Source organism: Oncorhynchus kisutch, linkage group LG23 (assembly GCF_002021735.2).
Source record: "Oncorhynchus kisutch isolate 150728-3 linkage group LG23, Okis_V2, whole genome shotgun sequence".
Taxonomy (NCBI): domain Eukaryota; kingdom Metazoa; phylum Chordata; class Actinopteri; order Salmoniformes; family Salmonidae; genus Oncorhynchus; species Oncorhynchus kisutch.
In genome coordinates, this window is record NC_034196.2 from 24,560,914 (window position 1) to 24,587,940 (window position 27,027).

The 27,027-nt window shown below is 42.6% G+C and overlaps 1 protein-coding gene across 2 annotated transcripts in view; it reads right to left on the minus strand.

Moving 5' to 3' along the window:
* Nucleotides 1-27,027, minus strand: part of LOC109868451 (voltage-dependent N-type calcium channel subunit alpha-1B) — a 213,980-nt gene that overhangs the window by 85,507 nt on the left and 101,446 nt on the right. For both annotated transcript variants that reach the window (XM_031802801.1, XM_020458027.2), the window contains 3 exons: nt 4,670-4,773; nt 2,847-2,962; nt 1,771-1,827 (listed from right to left, as the gene is read on the minus strand). In XM_031802801.1, the coding sequence (XP_031658661.1) occupies nt 1,771-1,827; nt 2,847-2,962; nt 4,670-4,773 (277 nt within the window). The remainder of the gene's footprint in view (nt 1-1,770; nt 1,828-2,846; nt 2,963-4,669; nt 4,774-27,027) is intronic.

A 27,027-nucleotide genomic window follows, 5' to 3' on the forward strand; every position in this document is an offset into this window, starting at 1 on the left:
CACCTGACCTCAACCCAATTGAGATGGCTTGGGATGAGTTGGACCGCAGAGTGAAGGAAAAGCAGCCAACAAGTGCTCAGCATATGTGGGAACTCCTTCATGACTGTTGGAAAAGCATTCCACACGAAGCTGGTTGAGAGAATGCCAAGAGTGTACAAAGCTGTCAAAGGCAAAGGGTGGCTACTTTGAAGAACCTCAAATAAATATATATTTACATTTATTTAACACTTTTTTGATTTGTTTAACATGACATGTTTCCATATCTGTTCTTTCATAGTTTTGATGTCTTCAAACCCTTGAATGAGTATGTGTCCAAACTTTTGACTGGTACTGTATATATTACCACTAGTATATTACTAGTATACAAAACCCTTCCGGCTAGCGTTAAGGCGGTGCTAGTGTCAAACGCACATTATTTTGCAAATTTGTCATGTAAAAACAGGGACACTGGCATTTTCCAGCCCTAACGTCAGGTTCGGCAATTTACCTGTCTTATATTAGCTCGCTTGCACTCAGATGGGCGAGGTGGAAACATGACATATCTACTTCATATACTCCAGTATTCCTGCACATTGTAAAAACATTTAAAACGTTTCTTATTTCTCATGTTTTCTTTATTATATAAATGTGTTATTTTATGAATTGTACTATTTTGACATTGATTAGTGCCTGTTGTGTAGATCTTACAAGTTGAGCATTTGACTGTACTTGTGCATGTGTCAATAGAACTTGAACCTGCCATTCAATATCCCTTGGCCAAGTCGACATGTTCAACTTTAACAATATTATTCAGTGGCATAATAATCTGCATCATGTAATTAAGTTATTAAACAAAGAAAGATGTAGACAAAATACGTAGACAAGCCATCAGTTCTGTCATCTAACCTGAGAAATGTGTGTGAGTGTGTGTGTAGATTTGTGCTTGTGTGTTTGTGTGTGCGCGTATGTTTCGTACAGCCCTAATCCAATTAAGTAATCTCTCTAAATCCCCCTAATTAACCCTGGCTCCCACACCAGACCTAATTGGCTGAGAGTATGGACATAACACAACATGCGGCTGCAGGGGGCTGGGGGGGGGAGTAACAGCTGGGACATGACTGGACTCCAGATGGAGCAGGAAGAACCGTCCATGTCGGAGAGAAGAGGAAAGAGAAAGAGAAGAGAGAGGAGGGGGAGTGAGAGAGAAGGGGAGAGGGAGAAAGAAGAGGGAAGGAGAGAAGAGAGAGAGGTGAAGAGAGAGAGAGGGGGTAGTGATAGAGAACAAGAAGAGAACCGCCCACAACAGAGAAGATGAAAAAAGAAGAGAGGGCAAGAAGAGTGGAGTGAAGGGGAATACATAGATGGAAAGTTGAAGAAATAAAGGATAGAAATAGAGGGCGAGAAAAAACGAATAGAGAGAGAATGAGACAAGCATCTCATTACAGCAGTCTCCCTGGATCTTAGTAATCACTCATTGATACTCTATCACATTGTAATAGTGTATTAATCCCTATAACCCAGGTGAAAGAGAACCAGGCCACATTCATGGAACCCTGAATATGGCATGAATCGAATTGAGCGATTTATATACCATAGAATGACATGGTGCAACATAGTCTGAATCTGAAAATGGGCGAGGCTAATTCATGAGAATGGTTAATAGTATCTAACTGTGCCTGTTTTACCATAAGGTACCATGGTAGTCCAGTAGGTTACCATGGTAAAGGCCACAGCGTGGACCTCTAGCCCTCTTTTCACCTGGGAGGTTATGTTTCCTCTTGTACCACGCACCGTCCAGAGGGGACTTCTCCTCCGCGTTCTCATCCTCCTCCTCCAGCAGCACCTCCTCTGGAACAGGAGAGGACAGGGTTATATACCACGTCACACACACACATACTCACATGCTCACACATACTCACACACATACTCATATACTCACACACATACTCACACGCGCTCTCACACACACACACACACACACACACACAAACTGTACACTCTTAGAAAAAAGGGTTCCAAAAGGGTTTTTCTGCTGTCCCCATGAGAGAACCCTTCTGGGTTTTTCTTTGGAAGAGGCTCTACATGGAACCGAAAATAGTTCTACCTGGAACAACAGGGTTTTACCTGGAACCAAAAATGGTTCTTCAAAGGGTTTTACTATGGCGACAGTAAGCCTTTTAGGTTCTAGGTAGGGCCCTTTTTTCTAAGACTCTACATACCCATGTACAGTGCATACACATCACCATCATTTAAAGTAACAATGCACACATGCCTTGCAAAAGTATTCAGACCCCTTGGATTCCTTCACATTTTATTGTGTTACAAAGTGGGATTAAAACGGTAGTCCCATAGGGTTGTGCACAATCGTCCCAGCGTCATCCAGGTTAGGGGAGGGTTTGACCAGGGGGGTCTTTACTTGGCTCATAGCGACTACTCGTAGCGGGCCGGGTGCCTGTAGGCTGACCTCGGTCGGCAGTTGAATGTTGTTTCCTCCAAAACATTGGTGTAGCTAGCTTCCGGGTTAAACGGGCGGGTGTTAAGAAGCGAAGTTTGGCGGGTTTGGAGCAAGACTCGACCTTCGCCTCCCGAGCCCATTGGGGAGTTACAGCGATGAGACAAGATCGACATTTTTTATAATCACAAAGAAGTGTATAACTAAAAAAAAGCAAACTCTTTCTCTGTCCCCATACACATACATCTGAAATGTCACTCAATATACACTAAAAACCTGTTTTCGCTTTGTCATTATGGGGTATTGTATGTAGATTGTTGAGGGAAATGTTTTAATCCATTTTAGAATAAGGCTGTAATGTAACAAAATGTGGAAAACACACACACGGAGTAGAAAAAGTGGAGGTGAGCCTGACCTGCCTTGCATATCCACTCCAGGTATCCTGTCAGCTCTCTCTCTATCTGCTGCTGTCTGCGCAGCTTTAGAAAGTCCTGCCTCTTCTCCACACGCTCTCTTTCTTTGGCAAACTCCCTGTGAACACACACACACACATATATATGGACACACACACACGGACCCACACACTTTAAACTCCTATTGGAATATACAGGTTCATTTCTATGGCATTTCAGCCTCTATGTGTGTTCCACTCTTCCTCTCCTCTCTGGGAGGAATGGATCATGAAAGTGCTCTTTGAAGGGCCAAACTCAGAGAGAAACAGACATGGATGAATGTCTTCTTCCCTGTTTCTCTCTCTTTAGTCTCTTTTAATATGGGATGCATTATTCACCCACGCACAAACACACAGGCATACAATGTCTCCGATCAGCCCTACAAGGAGACATCCTTGTAGGGATGTAGTAATGAGAGTAATGAGTAATGTAGTATGGCTACATGTTTCTGGTCAGGTGCTATGTTTACATTTTCTGGGAAGCCTAATCTCCTACTCAGTGAATGACTAGCTCTCCTCTGTTTTGTGTTTTGTGTGTGTGTGTGTGTGCATTGTGTGTGCGTGCGTCCTCCATATCTTCTGTCCTTCCTGAACCCAAAGGCATGCTTCCCATCTGAAACAATTTGGAACAGTTTGTGCATGTATTATGATGTCATTTTGTGACGCTTTTGTTCGTTTTGGTCTTCGGGGGGGTTTTCGGCTGTTCGTACAAATCCCCAAATTCTCGAGGCAAGCCGAAACTCGGAGCCAAAATCTACACCCCTTCGTCGTCATTGGTCAACAGTAGGGATTCTTCAGCTAAGTGTTTGTTGTCATTCAGCGACAGACAAATTGTTTTCATGCTACTTTTTTCACTTGAGAAATACTGCACCAAACAGCTTAGTTAGATGTAAAATTGTGCAACTAAGATCTCATTTATTCTCAGTATTTTTGGTTACAACGTCTCAAGATGGACAAACAGTACTATTGCTGCTTTTTCTTGTTTTTCAAGCGAAGGTGTTTTAAGGGAGTATGCGAGCTGGACGCCAGCTGAACCAAAGTATGCGGACGCCTTTAGCCTCAAGATCCATGGCCATCTTGTAGAGCCTCCCTTCTCACATTCCACAGCTTACCACAATAGAAACTCAGCCATCACTCCAGTGGTTGAGGTAACAAAGAGATGGCACTGAGAAGACAGTGTCACTTTTGGGTAACATAAAATTACACTGATGATACCGCATTCATTTTGAATTCCTCCAACTGACAGGAAATGCATCTCAACTGAAATGACACTGAAAAGAGCTAAAATGAGTCATCTCCCTCTCCTTCTCTCCCTCCCTCCCCCGACTTGCTCTCTTTATCTCCCTCTCTCTCTCTTCTCACTCTCTCGCTCTCTCTCCTGTGTTTTAAAATGGCCAGGTCTTTAATCTTAATGGTGTCCCTTGCTCTTCTCTTTGAACTCAGTGGTGTCGGTCTCATTGTCTCTGACAGTGAGAAACACTCCTCTACACACACTGGGTCCGTCTCAACAGGGCTCATTCCATATACATTGTCATTAGTCTAGAAAGAACTGGGTTCCTATGGGGAAGCAGAACTTTATCTGGGCCTAAGGAAAGAGTTGGTGTGTGTGCATGTGTGAATGCATGCATAGGTGTGTGCATGTGAGCAACCCTTTACAACCCTTTTATCTGTGAGCTGACCTCATCCACACCATACCTTAGCAGTGGGAGACAGGGCTCCGTCCGTCCGTCTGTGTGTGTGTGTGTATGTGTGTGTGTGTGTGTGTGTATATGTTTGGTCAGACTTACCCTGATAAGACACCCAGGACCAAGTTGAGCATGAAGAAGGATCCGATGATGATCAGGGGGATGAAGTAGAGCCAGTTCCAGGTGTTCCCTGAGGCATCGTTAGCCTGCACGCACGCACGCACACACGCACACGCACACACACACACACACACACACACACACACACACACACACACACACACACACACAGAGTGGGAAAGAAAGACAAAGAAAAAGGTGTATGAGTATTACGTATCCTCTTAATGTTTGCAGTTGGTCAATGTACAACATCTGCATAACATCTATATCTGACATGTTTGCTGTACTTGCATGTACACAAAAACGTCAATATACGCTACTTAACACTAAAATAAATGTATTCTTACCGGTAAACACACTCCCACACAGTCAGTCAACCAACCACCAAATCAGATCCACCAGGTACCATGTGCAGAACAGAGAGACCTTGGGGCTTCTATCACTGTATAACAACTGTGTAATACAACACTAAACTACTGTTTCTAAACAGCCAATTGGAAAAAATTGTGGAAAGCCAAACTAGCTTGACAAGCCAATCCCCTGCTGGGAGAGACACAGGCTGAGGTCTGGCCTATATAATGGTCTGGAGCTGTCTGCCTGCCTGTCTACAGTGGCTTGCGAAAGTATTCACCACCTGTGGCATATTTTTCTATTTTATTGACTCACAACCTGGAAATAAAATTTATTTTTACACAACATGCCTACCACTTTTAAGATGCAAAATATTTTTTCTTGTGAAACAAACAAGAAATAAGACAAAAAAACAGAAAACTTGATCGTGCATAACTATTCACCCCCCCAAAGTCAATACTTTGTAGAGCCACCTTTTGCAGCAATTACAGCTGCAAGTCTCTTGGGGTATGTCTCTATCAGCATGGCACATCTAGCCACAGGGATTTTTGCCCATTCTTCAAGGCAAAACTGCTCCAGCTCCTTGAAGTTGGATGGGTTCCGCTGGTGTACAGCAATCTTTAAGTCATACCACAGATTCTCAATTGGTCTGAGGTCTGGGCCATTCCAAGACATTTAAATGTTTCCCCTTAAACCATTCGAGTGAAGCTTTAGCAGTATGCTTAGGGTCATTGTCCTGCTGGAAGGTGAACCTCCGTCCCAGTCTCAAATCTCTGGAAGACCGAAACAGGTTTCCCTCAAGAATTTCCCTGTATTCAGCTCCATCCATAATTCCTTCAATTCTGACTAGTTTCCCAGTCCCTGCCGATGAAAAACATCCCCACAGCAATCTAACTAATTATGTGACTTCTGAAGGAAATCGGTTGCACCAGATCTTATTTAGGGGCTTCATATCAAAGGGTGTTAATACATATGCATGCACCACTTTACAGTTTAAATTTTTTTGGAATTGTTTGAAACAAGTCATTTGGACTATTTTGTGTATGTCCATTACATGAAATCCAAATAAAAATCCATTTAAATTACAGGTTGTAATGCAACAAAATAGGAAAAATGCCAAGGGGGATGAATATTTCTGCAAGGCACTGTATCGGCCTGTCTGCCTGACTAGTTTCCCAGTACACTGAGAAAAAAGGGTTCCAAACGGGTTCCTTGGCTGTCCCCATAGAACAAAGATTTTTGGTTGCAGGTAGAATTATTTTGGGTTCTATGTAGAACTCTGGTTCTACCTGCAACCAAAAATAGTTCTTTAAAGGGTTCTCCTATGGGGACAGTCGCACCTTTTTTTACAGTGGGGAGAACTAGTATTTGATACACTGCCAATTTTGCAGGTTTTCCTACTTACAAAGCATGTAGAGGTCTGTAATTTTTTTGATTGAGTGTGTGGACAGGTGTCTTTTATACAGATAACAAGTTCAAACAGGTGCAGTTAATACAGGTAATGAGTGGAGAACAGGAGGGCTTCTTAAAGAAAAACTAACAGGTCTGTGAGAGCTGGAATTCTTACTGGTTGGTAGGTGATCAAATACTTATGCAATACTCATGCAATAAAATGCTAATTAATTACTTAAAAATCATACAATGTGATTATCTGGATTTTTGTTTTAGATTCCGTCTCTCACGGTTGAAGTGTACGTATGATAAAAAATTACAGACCTCTACATGCTTTGTAAGTAGAAAAACTTGCAAAATTGGCAGTGTATCAAATACTTGTTCTCCCCACTGTATATATTGGTACGATATGCTCCAGTGGATTATTGGACTCTAATCCAGCTAGGTCTGCTGTAATGTTACACACTTCTCTTATTCCATGTTGATTTATATTCACGTTTTTATTGTCACGTGCACAAGTACAGTGAACTGCCTTTCTTGCTTACTCTTTCCCAACAATGCAGTAATCAATATCAGTAATACTATAAAAAATGTATTGAACAAAAACATGAGAAAAGAAAAGTGTGTGTGCTAATGTGTGTGTGTGTGCATAGAGACACGGCAAAAATAAACATAAAAAAGAAAGGTTAATGCAGATCGGAAGTGTACTGTATCTGCAAGAACCTGTCATTTGAACTACCCATGAGCTCTCCATTAAAAAACTGCATCATAATTTTTTCAGTGTGCATCCCAAATGACACCCAATTCACAATATAAAAAGTGGTCCCTAATGTCGAACACTATATTGGGAAGACAGTGTGCCATTTGGGACAAGACCTCAGATTGTGATTGTGGCAGAGAATATTAATAATGCAGTGGGTAGCCTGTAGCATTTATTTTGGCCTGAGATTTGATTATACAGGCGTTATTATCAATCACTCCAGTTTAGGTGCCCTCTCTACCCTCCTAAAACTTCCTGGATCAATCTTACTCTCCAGAGTTGGCCATAGGGTGAGGATTCCATTGTTTAGATAAGACCTACACTAAGACCTCTTGACCAATGGCTTGTACTGGGCAATTAAGGGAAGGTGGCAGGGGGAAGATATTGGCTTAACAAGGGTAATTAACAGCTCAGTCATTAACCCATAGGGACCTGGTTTGTCACCTAATCAGAACACATTCATGTATGCTAACGATCAATAGTGCAGTAACAGATGTGAATACACTACATGGCCAAAAGTATGTGGACCCCTGCTCGGCGACTACCTCCTTCCAAAACCCTGGGCATTAATATGGACTCGGTCACTCCTTTGCTGCCATAACAGCCCCTATAAATATTCTGGAAAGGCTTTCCACTAGATGTTGTAACATTTCTGCAGGGACTTGATACCATTCAGCCACAAGAGCATTAGTGAGCTTGGCCACTGATGTTGGGAGATTAGGCCTGGCTCGCAGTCGGCGTTCCAATTCATTCCAAAGGTGTTCGATGGGGTTGAGGTCAGGGCTCTGTGCAGGCCAGTCAAGTTCTTCCACACTGATCTCGACTAACCATTTCTGTATGGACCTCGCTTTCCCATCACTGAAACTAAGAGGCTCACACACGAGAACGAGTATACACTGCTCCAGAGTCCAATGACGCCGAGCTTTACACCATTCCAGCCGATGCTTGGCATCGTGGGCATCGTGTGCGGCTGCTTGGCCATGGAAACCCATTTCATGACGCTCCCGACTAACAGTTCTTGTGCTGACGTTGCTTCCAGGGGCTGTTTAGAAATCGAGAGTGAGTGTTGCAATGGACAGACAATTTTTACGTGCCGACCTCTTCAGCACTCAGTGGTCCCGTTTTGTGAGCTTGTGTGGCCTACCATTTCATGGTTGAGCCGGTGTTGCCCCTAGACGTTTCAAATCAAAATCAAATCAAATGTTATTGGTCACACGTGGTTAGCAGATGTTAATGCGAGTGTAGCGAAATGCTTGTGCTTCTAGTTGCAGTAATATCTAACAAGTAATTGTATAATTCCCCAACAACTACCTAATACACACAAATCTGAAGGCGTGAATGAGAATATGTACATATGGATGAGCGATGGCCGAGCGGCATAGGCAAGGTGCAATAGATGGCATAAAATACAGTATATGCATATGAGTAATGTAAGATATGCAAACATTATTAAAGTGCCATTGTTTAAAGTGGCATTGTTTAAAGTGACTAGTGATCCATTTATTAAAGCAGCCAGGGATTGGGTCTCAATGCAAGCAGCAGCCTCTGAGTTAGTGATTGCTGTTTAGCAGTCTGATGGCCTTGAGATAGAAGCTGTTTTTCAGACTCTCGGTCCCAGCTTTGATGCACCTGTACTGACCTCGGTGTGACAGGCAGTGGCTTGGGTGGTTGTTGTCCTTGATCTTTTTGGCCTTCCTGTGACATTGGGTGCTGTAGGTGTCATGGAGGGCAGGTAGTTTGCCCCCAGTGATGTGGTGCAGACCACACCATCTTCTGGAGAGCCTTGTGGTTGAGGGAGGTGCAGTTGCCGTACCAGGCTGTGTTACAGCCCGACAGGATGCTCTCGATTGATGCTCTCGCATCTGTAAAAGTGTATCAGGTGTTTGGGTGACAAGCCAAATTTCTTCAACCTCCTGAGGTTGAAGAGGCGGTGTTGCACCTTCTATACCACCCTGTCTGTGTGGGTGGACCATTTCAGTTTGTCTGTGATGTGTACGCAGAGGAATTTTTAAAGACTCCACTGCTGTCCTTTCGATGTGGATAGTGGGGTACTCCTGCTGTTTCCTGAAGTCCACAATCATCTCCTTTGTTTTGTTGACATGGAGTAAGAGGTTGTTTTCCTGACACCCCACTCCGGATGCCCTCACCTCCTCCCTGTAGGCTGTCTCGTCGTTGTTGGTAATCAAGCCCACGACTGTTGTCTCGTCTGCAAACGTGATGATTGAGTTGGAGGCATGCACGGCCACGCAGTTGTGGGCCCCCAGTATTGAGGATCAGCGAAGTGGAGATGTTGTTTCCTACCTTCACCACCTGGGGGGTGGCCCATCAGAAAGTCCAGGACCCAATTGCACAGGGCGGAGTTGAGACTCAGGGCCTCCAGCTTGCTGATGAGCTTGGCGGGTACTATGGTGTTGAATGCTGAGCTGTAGTCAATGACCAGCATTCTTACATAGGTATTCCTCTTGTACAGATGGGATAGGGCAGTGTGCAGAGAGATGGCGATTGTATCGTCTGTGGACCTGTTGGCGCGGCATGCAAACTGAAGTGGGTCTAGGGTGGCCGATAAGGTGGAGGTGATATGATCCTTGACTTGTCTCTCAAAGCACTTCATGATGACTTCATGATGTGCAGTAGTCATTTAGTTCAGTTACCTTTGCTTTCTTGGGTACTGGAACAATGGTGGCCATCATGAAGCATGTGGGGACAGGAGACTGGGATAGGGAGATATTTAATATGTCCGTAAACACATCAGTCAGCTTGTCTGCGCATGCTCTGAGGACATGGCTGGTGATACCGTCTGGGCCAGCAGCCTTGCGAGGGTTAACACGTTTAAATGTTTTACTCACGTCGGCCACGTCGCAAGAGAGGGGGTTGGGGGGGAGTCGCAGTCTTTGTTAGTGGGCCTACTGACATTGTATTATCCTCAAAGAAGGCAAAGAAGGTGTTTAGTTTGTCTGGAAGTGTGACGTCAGTGTCCGTGACTGGTTTTCTTTTTGTGGTCCGTGATTTCCTGTAGACCTTGCCACATACATCTCGTGTCTGATTCGTTAAATTGCGACTCCACTTTGTCCCTGTACCAACATCTTTTTTGTTTGATTGCCTTGCGGAGGGAATATCTTCACTGTTAATATTCAGGCATATTCCCAGACCTCTTTCCATGGTTAAATGCGGTCCATCACGGTTTCTGGTTAGGGTAGGTTTTAATAGTCACAATGGGTACAATCTCCAATGTACTTCTTTATAAACTCAGTCACCGAGTCAGCGTATAGATTGATGTTATCTGAGGCTGACCGGAACATATCCCAGTCCGCGTGATCAAAACAATCTTGAAGCGTGGATTCCGATTGGTCAGACTATCATTGAATGGTTCTAGTCACTGGTACATATCCTGTTTGAGTTTCTGCATATAAGACAGTAAGAGCAAGATGGCGTCGTGGTCGGATTTGCCTAAGGGAGGGCGGGGGAGGGCTTTGTTTGCATCGCGGAAGTTAGAGTAGCAGTGATCGAGTGTATTACACCCATGCGTAGTGCAATCAATATGCTGATAGAATTTAGGTAGCCTTGTTATCAAATTTGCTTTGTTACAATCCCCAGCTACAATAACTGCAGCCTCATGATATATGGTTTCCAGTTTAAATAGAGTCCAATGAAGTTCCTTGAGGGCTGTCTTGGTGTCTGCATGAGGGGGAATTTACACCGCTGTGACAATAACTGATGAGAATTCTCTTGGGAGAATTTGGCCGGCATTTGATTGTAAGTAATTCTAGGTCAGGTGGGCTGAAGGACTTTAGTTCCTGTATGTTCTTATGATTACACCATGAGTCGTTAATCATGAAGCATACATCCCCGCCCTTCCTCTTCCCAGAGAGGAGTTTATCTCTGTCAGCGCGATGCATGAAAAAAACTAAATAATACATAGTTTCCAAAGAACTCAAAGTTAGGCGGCCATCTTGCATTCACTTCACAAGCACTTACAGTTGACCTGAGAAGCTCGAGCAGGGCGGAAATGTGACGAACTGACTTGTTGGAAAGGTGGCATCCTATGACAGTGCCACGTTGAAAGTCACTGAGCTCTTCTGTAAGGTCATTCTATTGCCACTGTTTGTCTATGGAGATTGCATTCCTGTGTGCTTGATTTTATACACTTGTCAGCAAATGGTTTGGCTGAAATAGCCAAAGCCACTCATTTGAAGGGGTGTCCACATACTTTGTATATATAGTGTATCTCCCACCATTCCACTAACTTAGCACACCATAATTGGACTCTCCATCTCTCCCTGTACACTCTTTGCTTTGGGCCCCACTTGTGTTTTTATCTGGTTACTCTAACTGGCCCAGGGCTGTTTTGGTCACTGTGCTCATATTGTGAAGAGTAGGATAGAGTTATGGAAGATCTGATACAGAATCAGTTCTCTTGGGCAGCAGGCCAAGAGAACCCATACCAGAGGGTGTGTTTACATGAGCCTCTAATCCCAGAGAAGCAGTGTGCTAACAGCATGGACCCAGGGACTGATGGTTTTATGAAGCATGGTGACATTGTGCAGACGCTCGTGTCGGAGCGCTGCCACATGATGGGTGTAATTGATGGGTGGGTTCAAGGCAGCTGATTCGGTAAGCTGGTTAACACACACACAGGTGCATGAGCGCGCAAACACACACACACAGGCGCACAAATACAGACACACATGTTCAAATCAAACTTTATTTGTGACAAGTGTAGACCTTACGGTGAAATGCTTACTTACAAGCCCTTAACCAACAGAGCAGTTCAAGAAGAGTTAAGAAAATATTTACCAAATAAACTAAAGTAAAAAATTATAAAAAGTAACACAATAAAATAACAATAATGAGGCTATATACAGGGGGTACAGGTACCGAGTCAATGTGTGAGGGTACAGGATAGCCGAGATAATTTGTACATGTAGGTAGGGATGAAGTGACTATGCATAGATAATAAACAGCGAGCAGCAGCAGTGTACATAACAAATGGAGGAGGGGGGGGGGTGTCAAGGTAAATAGTCCGGTGGCTATTTAATTAATTGTTCAGCCTTCTTATGGCTTTGAGGTAGAAGCTTTTAAGGAGCCTTATGGTCCTAGAAATGGCGTTTCCGGTACAGCTTGCAGTGAGGTAGTAGAGAGAACAGACTATGACTTGGGTGACTGGAGTCTGACAATTTTTAGGGCTTTCCTCTGACAACGCCTATATAGGTCCTGGATGGCAGGAGGCTTGGCCTCAGTGATGTACTGGGCCATACACGCTACACTCTGTAGCAGCTTACGGTAAGATGCCGAGCAATTTCCATACCAGTGGGTGATGAAACCGATCAGGATGCTCTCGATGGTGCAGCTGCAGAATTTGAGGATGGGGGGAATCCATGCCAAATCTTTTCAGTCTCCTGAGAGGTAAAAGGTGTTGTAGTGCCCTCTTAATGACTGTTTTGGTGTGTTTGGACCATGATAGTTCATTGGTGATGTGGACACCAAGGAACTTGAAACTCAATGTTAATGGGGGCCTGATCGGCCTGGAACTTTTCCTGTAGTCCACGATCAGCTCCTTTGTCATGCTGGGCAATAATCATTTGGGCAGGTTACCTTCGTCTCCTTGGACACAGGGACTATGTTGGTCTGCTTGAAACATGTAGGTATTATAGACTTGGTCAAGGAGAGGCTGAAGACACTTGCCTGTTGGTCTCCTCGAATGTTTTGAGTACACGTCCTGGTAATTCGTCTGGCCCCGTGGCTTTGTGAATGATAACTGTTTAAAGGTCTTGCTCACATTGGCTACCGAGATCGCTATCACACAGTCGTCCAGAACAGCTGGCACTCTAGTGCATGCCTCAGTGTTGCTTGCCTCGAAGCGAGCATAAAAGGCATTTAGCTCATCTGGTAGGCATGCGTCACTGGGCAGCTAGTGTCTGAGTTTCCCTTTGTAGTCTGTAATAGTTTTCAAGCCAAGCCACATCTTTTAAAGCCCAGCCACCAATTACAACATTTTCAGTCAAGACAGAAATGCTAAAGAGGGTGGAATTGCAATCTACTGTAGAGATAGCCTGCAGAGTTCTGTCATACTATCCAGGTTTACACCCAAACAGTTCGAGCTTCTACTTTTAAAGATCCACCTCTCCAGAAAAAAATCCCTCACTGTTGCCACTTGTTATAGACCCCCCTCAGCTCCCAGCTGTGCCCTGCACACCATATGTGAATTGTTTGCCCCATCTATCATCAGAGTTCGTACTGCTAGGTGACCTAAACTGGGATATGCTTAACACCCCGACCATCCTACAATCTAACCTAGATGCCCTCAAGCTCACAAAAATTATCAAGGAACCTACCAGGTACAACCCCATATCCGTAAACATTGGCACCCTCATAGATATCATCCTGACCAACTTGCCCTCTAAATACACCTCTGCTGTCTTCAATCAGGATCTCAGCGATCATTGCCTGGGTCCGTGGTCAAACGACCACCCATCATCACTGTCAAACGCTCCCTAAAACACTTCTGCGAGCAGGCCTTTCTAATCGACCTGGCCCGGGTATCCTGGAAGGATATTGACCTCATCCTGTCAGTAGAGGATGCCTTCTTATTCTTTAAAAGTGCTTTCCTCACCATCTTAAATAAGCATGCCCCATTCAAAAAATGTGGAACTAAGAACAGATATAGCCCTTGGTTCACGCCAGACTTGACAGCCCTTGACCAGCACAAAAACACCCTGTAGCGTACTGCACAAGCTTCGAATAGTCCCCGCGATATGCAACTTTTCAGGGAAAATATGCACACAGTCAGTTAGGAAAGCAAAGGCTAGCTTTTTGAAAAACAAATGTGCATCCTGCAGCACTAATTCCAAAAAGTTTATGGACACTAAAGTACATGGAGAATAGGAGCACCTTCTCACAGCTGCCCATTGCACTGATACTAGGAAACACTGTCACCACTGATATATCCACGATAATTGAGAATTTCAACAAGCATTTCTCTACAGCTGTCCATGCTTTCCACCTGGCTACCCCAACCCCGGCTAACAACTCTGCACCCCCCGCAGCAACTGGCCAAAGCCCCCCCCCACCACCCAAATACAGACAGCTGATGTTCTGAAAAGGGTCAAAAAATCTGGACCTACAAATCAGCTGGGCTAGACAATCTGGACCCTTTCTTCCTAAAAATGATCCGCCGCCATTGTTGCAACCCCTATTACTAGTCTGTTCAACCTCTCTTTCGTATTGTCTGAGCTTCTTAAAGATTGGAAAGCAGCCACGGTCATCCCCCTCTTCAAACAAAACAAAGCCTCCTTCACTCATGGTGCCAAACATACCCTTGTAAAACTGACAATCCTACCGATCCTTGACTTCGGCGATATCATTTACAAAATTGCCTCCAACACTCTACTCAGCAAATTGGATGTAGTCTATCACAGAGCCATCCATTTTGTCACCAAAGCCTCATATACTACCCACCACTGCGACCTGTATGCTCTCGTTGGCTGGCCCTCACTACAAATTCATCGCAAAACCCCCTGGCTCCAGGTCATCTATAAGTCTTTGCTAGGTAAAGCTCCACCTTATCTCAGCTCACTGGTCACCATGGTCAGCACGCGCTCCAAGCAGGTATATTTCACTGGTCATCCCCAAAGCCAACACCTCCTTTGGCCGCCTTTCCTTCCAGTTATCTGCTGCCAATGACTGGAACGAATTGCAAAAATCATTGAAGTCGGAGACATATCTCCCTCATTAACTTTAAGCGTCAGCTGTCAGAACAGCTTACCGATCGCTGCAGCTGTACACAGCCAATCCAACCAACTACCTACCTCATCCCCATATTTCGTTTTAGTTTTTCTGCTATTTTGCACACCAGTATTTCTACTTGCACATCCTCATCTGCACATACAGTATATCACTCCAGTGTAAATTGCTAAATTGTAATTACTTCGCCACTATTGGCCTATTTATTGCCTTACCTCTTTACTTCATTTGCACACATTGCATACAGATTTTTCTATTGTGTTATTGACTGTACATGTGTTTGTCCCATGTGTAACTCCGTGTTGTTGTTGTTTTTGTCGCACTGCTTTGCTTTATCTTGGCCAGGTCACAGTTGTAAATGAAAACTTGTTCTCAACTAGCCTACCTGGTTAAATAAAGGTGAAAAAAAAAAATAAAAATAAAAAAAAACATCTGACGAGTGTCAGAGCCAGTGTAGTATGATTAAATCTTAATCCAAAGCTGACGCATTGCTTGTTTGATGGTTCGTCTGAGGGCATAGCAGGATTTCTTATAAGTGTCCGGATTAGTGTCCCATTCCTTGAAAGCAGCAGCTCTAGCCTTTAGCTCGATGCGGATGTTGCCTGTAATCCATGGCTTCTGGTTGGGATATATACGTATGGTCACTGTGGGAATGACGTCATTGATGCACTTATTGATGAAGCCGGTGACTGAGGTGGTTTACTCCTCAATGCCACTCGATGAATCCCGGAACATATTCCAGTCTGTGCTAGAAAAACAGTTCTGTAGCGTAGCATTCGCCTCATTCGCGTGACCACTTCTGTATTGAGTGAGTCACGGGTACTTTCTGCTTTCGTTTTTGCTTGTAAGCAGGAATCATGAGGATATAATTATGGTCAGATTTGCCAAATGGGGGGCGGGGAGAGCTTTGTATACATCTCTGTGTGTAGAGTAAAGGTGGGCTAGAGATTTTTTCCTCTGGTTGCACATGTGACATGCTGGTAGAAATGAGGTAAAACGGATTTAAGTTTGCCTGATTTAAAGTCCCTGGCCACTAGGAGCGCCGCTTCTGGATAAGCATTTTCTTGTTTGCTTATGGCCTTATAGAGTTGGTTGATTGCGGTCTTAGTGCCAGCATCGGTCTGTGGTGGTAAATGGATACGAATTATATAGATGAGAACTCTCTTGGTAGATAGTGTGGTCTACAGTTTATCATAACGTACTCTACCTCAGGCGAGCAATACCTCGAGACTTCTTTAATATTAGACATTGTTACTTACAAATAGACACACACCCCCACCCCTCGTCTAACCAGACATAGCTTCTCTGTTCTGCCGGTGCATTGAAACTCCCGCCAGCTCTATATTATCCGTGTCGTCGTTCAGCCATGACTCAGTGAAACATAAGATATTACAGTTTTTAATGTCCCGTTGGTAGGATAATCTTGATCGTATTTAATCAATTTAATTTTCCAATGATTGCACGTTGGCCAATAGAATGGATGGCAGTGGGAGTTTACTCGCTCGCTAACAAATTCTCAGAAGGCAGCCCGACCTCCACACCCTTTTTCTCTGTCTTTTCCTCACGCAAATTACGGGGATTTGGGCATGTTCCCGGAAAAGCAGTTTATCCTTCTCGTCGGACTCATTAAAGGAAAAAGCTTCTTCCAGTTCGAGGTGAGTAATCGCTATTGATGTACAGAAGTTATTTTTCGGTCATAAGAGACGGTAGCAGAAACATTATGTACAAATTAAGTTTAAAAAATAAGTTAAAAACAACGCAAAAAAATTAACAAAATACCAGTTGGTTAGGAGCATGTAAAACGTCAACCATCCTTCTCCAGCGCCATTGATGATTTTTTGCCCATGGACTATCTAGCTAAATCTTCTTGTCCATGGTCCCTGACAAAAAAACAAAGTGTTTGTGTGTGAGCACACACATACTCATCCCATCTTACCATCTGTCTCTCAGCTGTCACTTTCTCGGCCCACACACAGGATGAATGTCCAGCATCAGCCTCTCTGTTTCACTTCATCATCCATTACTCTTGCCTTTGTCTCTTTATCTCTATAACTTCGCTCTCATTCTCTGTAGTTTATCATTCTCTCTCCCAATATCTGACTGACTGTCTCCCCCAGCCTCTCTGGGGACAGTAGATGGATAACTGTAAAGAGAAAATAAAGTGAAAAGATAAACTGTTGTGTCAGCTTCGCTATTGATTTTAAATAAGGCACTGATACATATTTTGAAATGAAAGTCTAAAATCAATAGTTCCTCCAGTCAATGAGCAATGTATTGGGCAATGGCTCACCAGCAGTACCAAATAGAAAACATTGTTCAAACTTTAACCGACCACTTTTACTGTAGTAACCTATCAAAGCAAAGCCAAGCATCTTTAAGGAAAGACAGTTGAAGTGACTTTTCATTCACTACTGTATTTCTATTTCATAAACACACACACACACACACACACACACACACACACACACACACACACACACGCACATGAATATGTGAACACACACACACAAACACGCACAAACAACTGTTGTTGACAGTCTCATTTGTTAAGGTGAGAGCAGGTATTACACCCAAACCAAACATGTCGTGTGCACACAGCTTGCTTGCATAAACGTGCGTCTGTGTAGCCAAGCGTTAAAATAGAACTTGGTTCTTCACGTGCTGCAAGTCCCCACCTTATTGAATATCAGGAAGATACAAACCCACATGGATGATTGAAAGACAAGCGAGGACAGATTAATAATAATATACAGTGCCTTGCGAAAGTATTGGGCCCCTTGAACTTTGCGACCTTTTGCCACATTTCAGGCTTCAAACATAAAGATATAAAACAGTATTTTTTTGTGAAGAATCAACAACAAGTGGGACACAATCATGAAGTGGAACGACATTTATTGGATATTTCAAACTTTTTTAACAAATCAAAAACTGAAAAATTGGGCGTGCAAAATTATTCAGCCCCTTTACTTTCACTGCAGCAAACTCTCTCCAGAAGTTCAGTGAGGATCTCTGAATGATCCAATGTTGACCTAAATGACTAATGATGATAAATACAATCCACCTGTGTGTAATCAAGTCTCCGTATAAATGCACCTGCACTGTGATAGTCTCAGTTTTATATCTTTATGTTTGAAGCCTGAAATGTGGCAAAAGGTCGCAAAGTTCAAGGGGGCCGAATACTTTCGCAAGGCACTGTATATATATATATATATATATATATATATATATATATATATATATATATATATGCACACATACACAGTACCAGTCCAAAGTTTGGACACCCCTACTCATTCAAGGGTATTTCTTTATTTTAACTATTTTCTACATTGTAGAATAAGAATGAACATAAAAACTATGACATAACAGATATGGAATCATGTAGTAACCAAAAAAGTGTTAAATCAAAATATATTTGATATTTTTCAAAGTAGCCACCCTTTGCCTTGATGACATCTTTGCACACTCTTGGCATTCTCTCAACCAGCTTCATGATGTAGTCACCTGGAATGCATTTCAATTAACAGGTGTGTCTTGTTAAAATATAATTTGTGGAATGTCTTTCCTTCTTAATGCATTTGAGCCAATCAGTTGTGTTGTGACGAGCTTTACAAAGGTAAATGACAGTCTATTATTAATTTAAAGACATGAATATCAGTCAATTCTGAACGTTTCTTCAAGTAGTCGCAAAAACCATTAAGCGCTATGCTGAAACTGGCTCTCATGAGGACCGCCACAAGAAAGGAAGACACAGAGATACCTCTGTGGCAGAGGATAAGTTCATTAGCATTACCAGCCTCAGAAATTGCAACCCATATAAATGCTTCACAGAGTTCAAGTAACAGACACATCTCAATATCAACTGGTCATAGGAAACTACGTGAATCAGGCCTTTATTTAACCAGGCATTGTAAATTCTTATTTACAATGACGGCCTACACCGGCCAAACCCAGACGACGCGGGCCAATTGTGCTCCGCCCTATGGGACTCCCAATCACGGCCGGATGTGATACAGCCTGGATTCAAACCAGGGTGTCTGTAGTGATGCCTCTAGCACTGAGATGCCTTAGAGCGCTGGGCCACTCGGGAGCCCAAAAGGCTCTAAAGGATACCATTAAGAAGAAAATATTTGCATGGGCCAAGAAACATGAGCAATGGATATTAGACAGGTGGAAATCTGTCCTTTGGTCTGATGAGTTCAAATTGGGGATTTTTGGTTCCAACCGTCATGTCTTTGTGAAACACAGAGTAGGTGAATGGATGATCTCCGCATGTGTGGTTCCCACCGTAAAGCATGGAGGAGGTGGCGTGATGGTGGGGGAATGATTTGCTGATGACACTGGAAGTGATTTATTTAGAATTCAAGGCACATTTAACCAGCATGGCTCTCACAGCATTCTACAGTAAAATGCCATCCCAGCTGGTTTGCGCTTAGTGAGACTATAATTTCTTTTTCAACAGGAAAATGACCCAAAACACACCTCCAGGCTGTGTAAGGGCTATTTTACCAAGACGCAGCGTGATGGAGTGCTGCATCAGATGATCTGGCCTCCACAATCACTCGACCTCAACCCAATTCGATGGTTTGGGATGAGTTGGACTGCAGAGTGAAGCAAAAGCAGCTAACAAGTGCTCAGCATATGTGGGAACTCCTTCAAGACTGTTAAGAAAGCATTTCAGGTGAAGCTGGTTGAGAGAATGCCAAGAGTGTGCAAAGCTGTCATCAAGTTAAAGAGTGGCTACTTTGAAGAATCTCAAATATATTTTGATTGTTTAATACTTTTTTGGTTACTACATGATTCCATGTGTTATTTCATAGTTTTGTTGTCTTCACTATTATTCTACAATTTAGAAAATAGTAAAAATAAAGAAAAACCCTTGAATGAGTGAATGTGTGTGTGTGTGTGTGTGTGTGTGTGTGTGTGTGTGTGTGTGTGTGTGTGTGTGTGTGTGTGTGTGTGTGTGTGTGTGTGTGTGTGTGTATATATATATATATACAGTTGATGTTGGAAGTTTGCATACACATTAGCCAAATACATGTAAACTCAGTTTTTCACAATTCCTGACATTTAATCCTAGTAAACATTCCCTGTCTAAGGTCAGTTAGGATCACCACTTTATTTTAAGAATGTGAAATGTCAGAATAATAGTAGAGAGAATGATTTATTTCAGCTTTTATTTCTTTCATTACATTCCCAGTGGATCAGAAGTTTACATACTCAATTAGTATTTGGTAGCATTGCCATTAAATTTGGGTCAAACGTTTCGGGTAGCCTTCCACAAGCTTCCCACAATAAGTTGGGTGAAATTTGGCCCATTCCTAATGATAGAGCTGGTGTAACAGGTATGTAAGCCTCCCCACAAATGTTCTATAGCATTGAGGTCAGGGCTTTGTGAAGGCCACTCCAATACCTTGACTTTGTTGTCCAACTGTGGAAGTATGCTGGGGGTCATTGTCCATTTTGAATACCCATTTGCGACCAAGCTTTAACTTCCTGACTGATGTCTTGAGATGTTGCTTCAATATATCCACATAATTTTCCTGCCTCTTGATGCCATCTATTTTGTGAAGTGCACCAGTCTCTCCTGTAGCAAAGCACACCCACAACATTATGCTGCTCTTCGGCTTGCAAGCCTAACCCTTTTTCCTCCAAACATAAACATCGTCATTTAGGGCCAAACAGTTATATTTTTGTTTCATCAGACCAGAGGACATTTCTTCCAAAAGTACGATCTTTGTCCCCATGTGCAGTTGCAAACCGTGGTGTGGCTTTTTTATGGCGGTTTTCAAGCAGTGGCTTCTTCCTTGTTATGTTGATATAGGACTCTTGTTAATGTGGATATAGATACTTTTGTACCTGTTTTTCCTTCAGCATCTTCTTCACAATGTCCTTTGCTGTTGTTCCTGGATTGATTTGCACTTTTGGAACCAAAGTACGTTCATCTCTAGTACCGCTCCTTCTGGAGGCAGCGTGGTACCATGGTGTTTATACTTGCGTACTATTGTTTGTACAGATGAACATGGTACCTTCAGGCGTTTGGAAATTGCTCCCAAAGGAGGTCTACAATTTTATTTCTGAGGTCTTGGCTGATTTCCTTTGATTTTCCCATGGTGTCAAGCACAGAGGCACTGAGTTTGAAGGTAGGCCTTGAAATACATCCACAGGTACACCTCCAATTGACTCAAATGAAGTCAATTAGCCTATCAGAAGCTTCTAAAGCCATGACATAATTTTCTGGAATTTTCCAAGCTGTTTAAAGACACAGTCAACTTAGTGTATGTAAACTTCTGACCCACTGGAATTGTGATACAGTGAATTATAAGTTAAATAATCGGTCTGTAAACAATTGTTGGAAAAATTACTTGTGTCATGCACAAAGTAGATGTCCTAATTGACTTGCCAAAACAATAGTTTGTTAACAATAAATATTTTTTTATGGAATATCTACATAGGTGTACAGAGGCCAATTATCAGCAACCATCACTCCTGTGTTCCAATGGCACATTGTGTTAGCTAATCCAAGTTTATCATTTACAAAGCCTAATTGATCATTAGAAAACCCTTTTGCAATAATGTTAGCACAGCTGAAAACTGTTGTTCTGATTAAAGAAGCAATAAAACTGGCCTTTAGACTAGTTGAGTATCTGAGCATCAGCATTTATTTGTATGTTTGATTCCAGGCTCAAATGCCAAAATGGCTCAAAAGACCTTTCTTCTGAAACTAGTCAGTCTATTCTTGTTCTGAGAAATGAAGGCTATTCCATGCGAGAAATTGCCAAGAAACTGAAGATCTCATACAACGCTGTGTCCTACTCCCTTCACAGAACAGTGCAAACTGGCACTAATGAGAATAGAAAGAGGAGTGGGAGGCCCCTGTGAACAACCGAGCAAGAAGACAAGTACATTAGAGTGTCTAGTTTGAGAAATAGACACTTCAACAATTTATTTTCCCTGAAGACAAATAATATATACGAAACGCTTCAGTCTGGTTTTAGACAATATCATAGCACTGAGACTGTACTCGTGAAGGTGGTAAATTACCTTTTAATGGTGTCAGACCATTTTTCCACCAGAAGGCTCTGCATCGGTCCTTGTGCTCCTAGACCTTAGTGCTTTTGACACCATCAATCACCACATTCTTTTGGAGAGATTAGAAACCCTAATTGGTCTACACAGACAAGTTCTTGCCTGGTTAAGATCTTGTCTGTCGGAAAGATCATTTAGTCTCTGTGGAAGATTTGTCCTCTGACAAATCAATTGTAAGTTTCGGTGTTCCTCAAGGTTCCGTTTTAGGACCACTATTGTTTTCACTATATATTCCACCTCTTGTGGATGTCATTCGGAAACAGAATGTTATTTCACTGCTATGCAGACAACACACAGCTGTACATTTCGAATAAACACGGTGAAGCCCCAGATTACAGGCACTGGTTACAGTGAGAAGCTTCCTCTTGAGTGGACAGCTTGATGAAAACCAGTCAATAATCAGATCCCAGAGAAAGTAGACCTCTCTGTTTACATCACATGCACTATCAAGCATTCCACACGCATTATTTCGATTGTTAGCACTTGGTGGCCTTTAGAAACACCCCAAAGGAATAGGCTTTAGATGCAGGTGAACCTGCAACCACAGCACTTTAATACAACTTGGTAGCTAGTTATGAGGTTGGGAGAATGGCTCTGACAGTGCACAGGGAAACAGATTCACGCCCAAACCCATTCCTACCCCTCGAAGATTCCACAGGGTTGCATTACTGGAGGAGGAAAAGTGCTGTAGAGGCACAATGATGGGAGAGATAAACACACACACCAGCAGATCTGGAGAGCTACAAAAAGGCCACCGTGCTAGACGAATGGTAAAAGATTACACTGGGGTTGCATCCCAAATGGCACCTCATTCTCTCTATATAGTGCATAACAGAGCCCTATGGGCCATGGTCAAAAGTAGTGCACTAAATAGGCACTCAGAATCCGTTTTGGAGCTCCTTTAAGAGTGCAGACACAGGGAGAGCGAGGTACAAACTGGTGGGAACAATGGGGGAAACACAAGGAACAAGGGCCTTGAGAGAATTCTGAAAAGGAAAGCATTTTCTTTGCGGTTCTAGGTGATGTTAAGTGCACTACTCTCTGGTTATCATCTTGGTTTTGTTCATGAGATGAACACTGGAATATTATTACGGTGTAAAACGGGAAGAAACTATGTCTCTCTCAATATCTCTCTATCAGCCCTATGTATCTCATTTACACACTCACTGCCCTTGCCTCTCAATTTGTCCTTCTCTCTTTTTCACTTTCTCTCCATCTCACTGCACATAGAGCTTACGGATGCCTCTGGAATGTGTAGCCAGCCGTCTGGTCTCAGTAAAGATACACACGCACACATGCACACACAGAGACATGAGCCCAGTCCCTTCCACTCCCCTCATGTTTTACTGCCGATCCAACAAGCTACAACCAAAACGGGATGATTCACTGACAACAGACAAACACAGATCATATTAGTCTCAACGTAGCTCCTCTCATTCCGCGCTGTCCGCCTGCCCCTGCTCCTCACTCCCCTTCTATTTTTAAGTGTTTAATGAGCGATGTGATCGTTGTGACAGTGCAGGATACCATGGAAACAGGGTCAAGGTGAGCCCAGACTACAGTGACTCAGATGGCTCTAATGAGGTGAGAGACACGGGTAACACTGACCACAACCATTGGTGAAACTACGACCACAAGGACTACTGTGACTTTGAAGCTAGGTCCACAACCACTACTGTGATTGTGAAACTACAGTAAGACCCCAAAGACTACTGTGACAAGACAAATGACACACCTTATAGGGGGCACTATGACCACAAGAGGGCCACACAGGCAATCCACCACAATAAACATTTAGATAGCCATGACCACATTAAGAGTCACAATAATAATCAATTAAACCTTTCCCTGCAGTCAATGACCAAAAGTTCCCTCTAGTAGCTTCATGTGTGGAAAGTTATATTTTTCATAATTAACGTTATTTCTAAACTACCGCTGAAAAGAGTGTTTTTGTGGCAAATGGGCCCCAGCCAGCCAAATCACTAACACAATGTCATAAATCACCAGCTGCCCACTATTCCCAGTCTCCCTGACACCTACAGTTGAAGTCGGAAGTTAACATTCACTTAGGTTGGAGTCATTAAAACTCGTTTTTCAACCACTCCACACATTTCTTGTTAACAAACTATTGTTTTGGCAAGTCGGTTAGGACATCGACTTTGTGCATGATGCAACTAATCTTTCCAACAATTGTTTACAGACAGATTATTTCACTGTATCACAATTCCAGTGGGTCAGAAGTTTACATACACTAAGTTGACTGTGCCTTTAAACAGCTTGGAGGATGTCATGGCATTAGAAGCTTCTGATAGGCTAATTGACATCATTTGAGTCAATTGGAGGTGTACCCGTGGATGTATTTCAAGGCTTACCTTCAAACTCAGTGCCTCTTTGCTTGACATCAATGGGAAAATCAAAAGAAATCAGCCAAGACCTCAGAAAAAATTGTAGACCTCCAGAAGTCTGGTTCATCCATGGGAGCAATATCCAAATGCCTGAAAGTACCACGTTCATCTGTACAAACAATAGTACCCAAGTATAAACACCATGGGACCACGCAGCCGTCATACCGCCCAGGAAGTAGACGTGTTCTGTCTCCTAGAGTTGAATGTACTTTGGTGCGAAAAGTGCAAATCAATCCCAGAACAACAGCAAAGGACTTTGTGAAGATGCTGGAGGAAACTGATACAAAAGTATATATATCCACAGTAAAACGAGTACTATATCAACATAACCTGTAAGGCCGCTCAACAAGGAAGAAGCCACTGCTCCAAAACTGCCATAAAAAAAGCCAGACTACGGTTTCCAACTGCACATGGGGACAATTCTTTTTCTGAGGTCTTGGCTGATTTCTTTTGATTTTCCCATGATGTCAAGCAAAGAGGCACTGGTGGAAAAATATGGCTGGCAACAACACCTGACTCTGTACTTCAGGCCGCTGCCATAGATCAAGCAATACCAGCACGTCAGGTGAATATTATTTTCATTGCATTATAGGAGGATATTCTTCTTATCTAAACATGGAAGGTGAATTGATGTTGTAATGGCTTCTACCTTTTTTTGTTATTTCCTGTTTTACAGCTTCGATGTTCTGGAGCCTGATGTTGTCGCCAAGGAGCGTTCGGACTCAATCGGTACCAGGTAGCAGCTTCCTCCCATAGATTGTCTGCCTGTACAAGCATCACCTGGACTGGACAGAGCTAGACAAACGTATTTTTTTTGAGGAGAAAGGGGAGTTTTGCGACAAAGAGGCTATGGCCATCACATGCCCTTCACCAAAGTCAAACAGGCTTTCTGAATATAGATTCCCTTGTTCATGCGTGATTTGGACGGACCAGTCAACAGCACTATCTGCAGTGCCTCTATTCACATGACTACTAACACACACGCCATACGTTGCTGCTACTGTTCATTTTTATCCCACTGCTCAGCAACTTTACCCCTGATTGTATACATACTACTACCTCGTCTATCACTGACATTGTTCTTGTACATACTGTATATTTGATTTATATCGACTCTATATCTGATATTGCTACTATGCAAGTAACCATTTGGCTGTACCGTTTCCACCTCCTGTAGAGACCCTTCCACAAGATGTGGCTGGTGGTTAGGGCATTTCCTTCACATGACCCATCAATTTAGACCAGTGTGTCTTTGTGAGCGTTATCTAATATTTATAAATGACTTCTATCTGGACACTTTCTGTTTACCTGAAATTTTCCCTTATTGTAGAATACTACTTTTACCACTTTTAGTCTTAATCTTACAAAATGCAGTGTGTGATATACCATTTTGTAGTGTTTTTGCTTTTATCCAATGTAAAAAACACAATTTCACATTTTTGCTACATAAGAATGAATCAAGGTGGTCGGTCACATTTGTACATTGTTACAACACTGCATATAGCCATATGATATTTCAAGTGCCTCTATTCCTTTTGAATGTTAGTGTGTACATGTTTACTGTTTATTTGTATTTTTTTAATCACTTTGGTTTACTATTTCACTAGCTTTGGCAATGTAAACATATGTTTCCCATGCCAATAGAGCCATTTTAATTGAATTGTGACATGAGACAGTAAGAGGCCCTACTTGTAAGATATTTTGTGCTAAACATACCTCTATTTGAAGAGGTTTTTGACCTTTCAGGGACCTAATCTCAAACACTCATGAAAACATTGTCTTCACTAAAGAATGTGAATTTGGTCATAAAAACACTATTTGATAAGTTATATGCATGAAAATAAAGAATTTTCAAAAATATTTTTTGTCGTTGTTGATTTTTGGACACTGACCAACTGTACATCTCTGAACAGTCACGCCAGTGTACAGCTCAAACACACTAGGAGATTTGCTATATTTCAGTCTTCTGTGATGTATATAAAGTATAATATTGTGATGCAAACTTAACATTTAAAATAACCATGTGTGTGAGGTGTATAATTTTGTTTCAAATTAGATTTGATTAAGACTACCATGAAACGGGGAGTTAGGAAATGGCTGCCTAGTTTTTCGTACTGCACATCGGTTGGGTATTCCCCCCCTAAATTCAAGTATTTACTCTGAGCATTATAATGGAAAAGGGGAAAAAAGGAACAGGTCGCGGAGCAACAACAACAGCCCTGAAATAAGATAGCAGCAGCAAAAGGACCCTCATTACGTGAGGTAATGGAGGAATTGCACGAGGCGCTCACAGGCTTACGAGAGGAACTTCGAGAAGATGTAAGAAAATAGCTAAATGAGTTCAAGAAGGACATTAACCAGAAACTGGAAGAAAACAAATGAGAACTTCACAGCATATCTACAAGAATGGGGGACTCAGAACAGCGCATTGGGGAAACGGACACATGGAACTCAGCAGTCAAGGAAATACTTGAACAGTCACTGAAAAGCCAACACGCACTACAGACAAACGTGACAGAAATCGAAGGTTTCTCACGTCGAAACAACATTAGACTTTATAACGTAGTAGAGGATGCAAAAAATACTCTATGCCCAACTTCCTG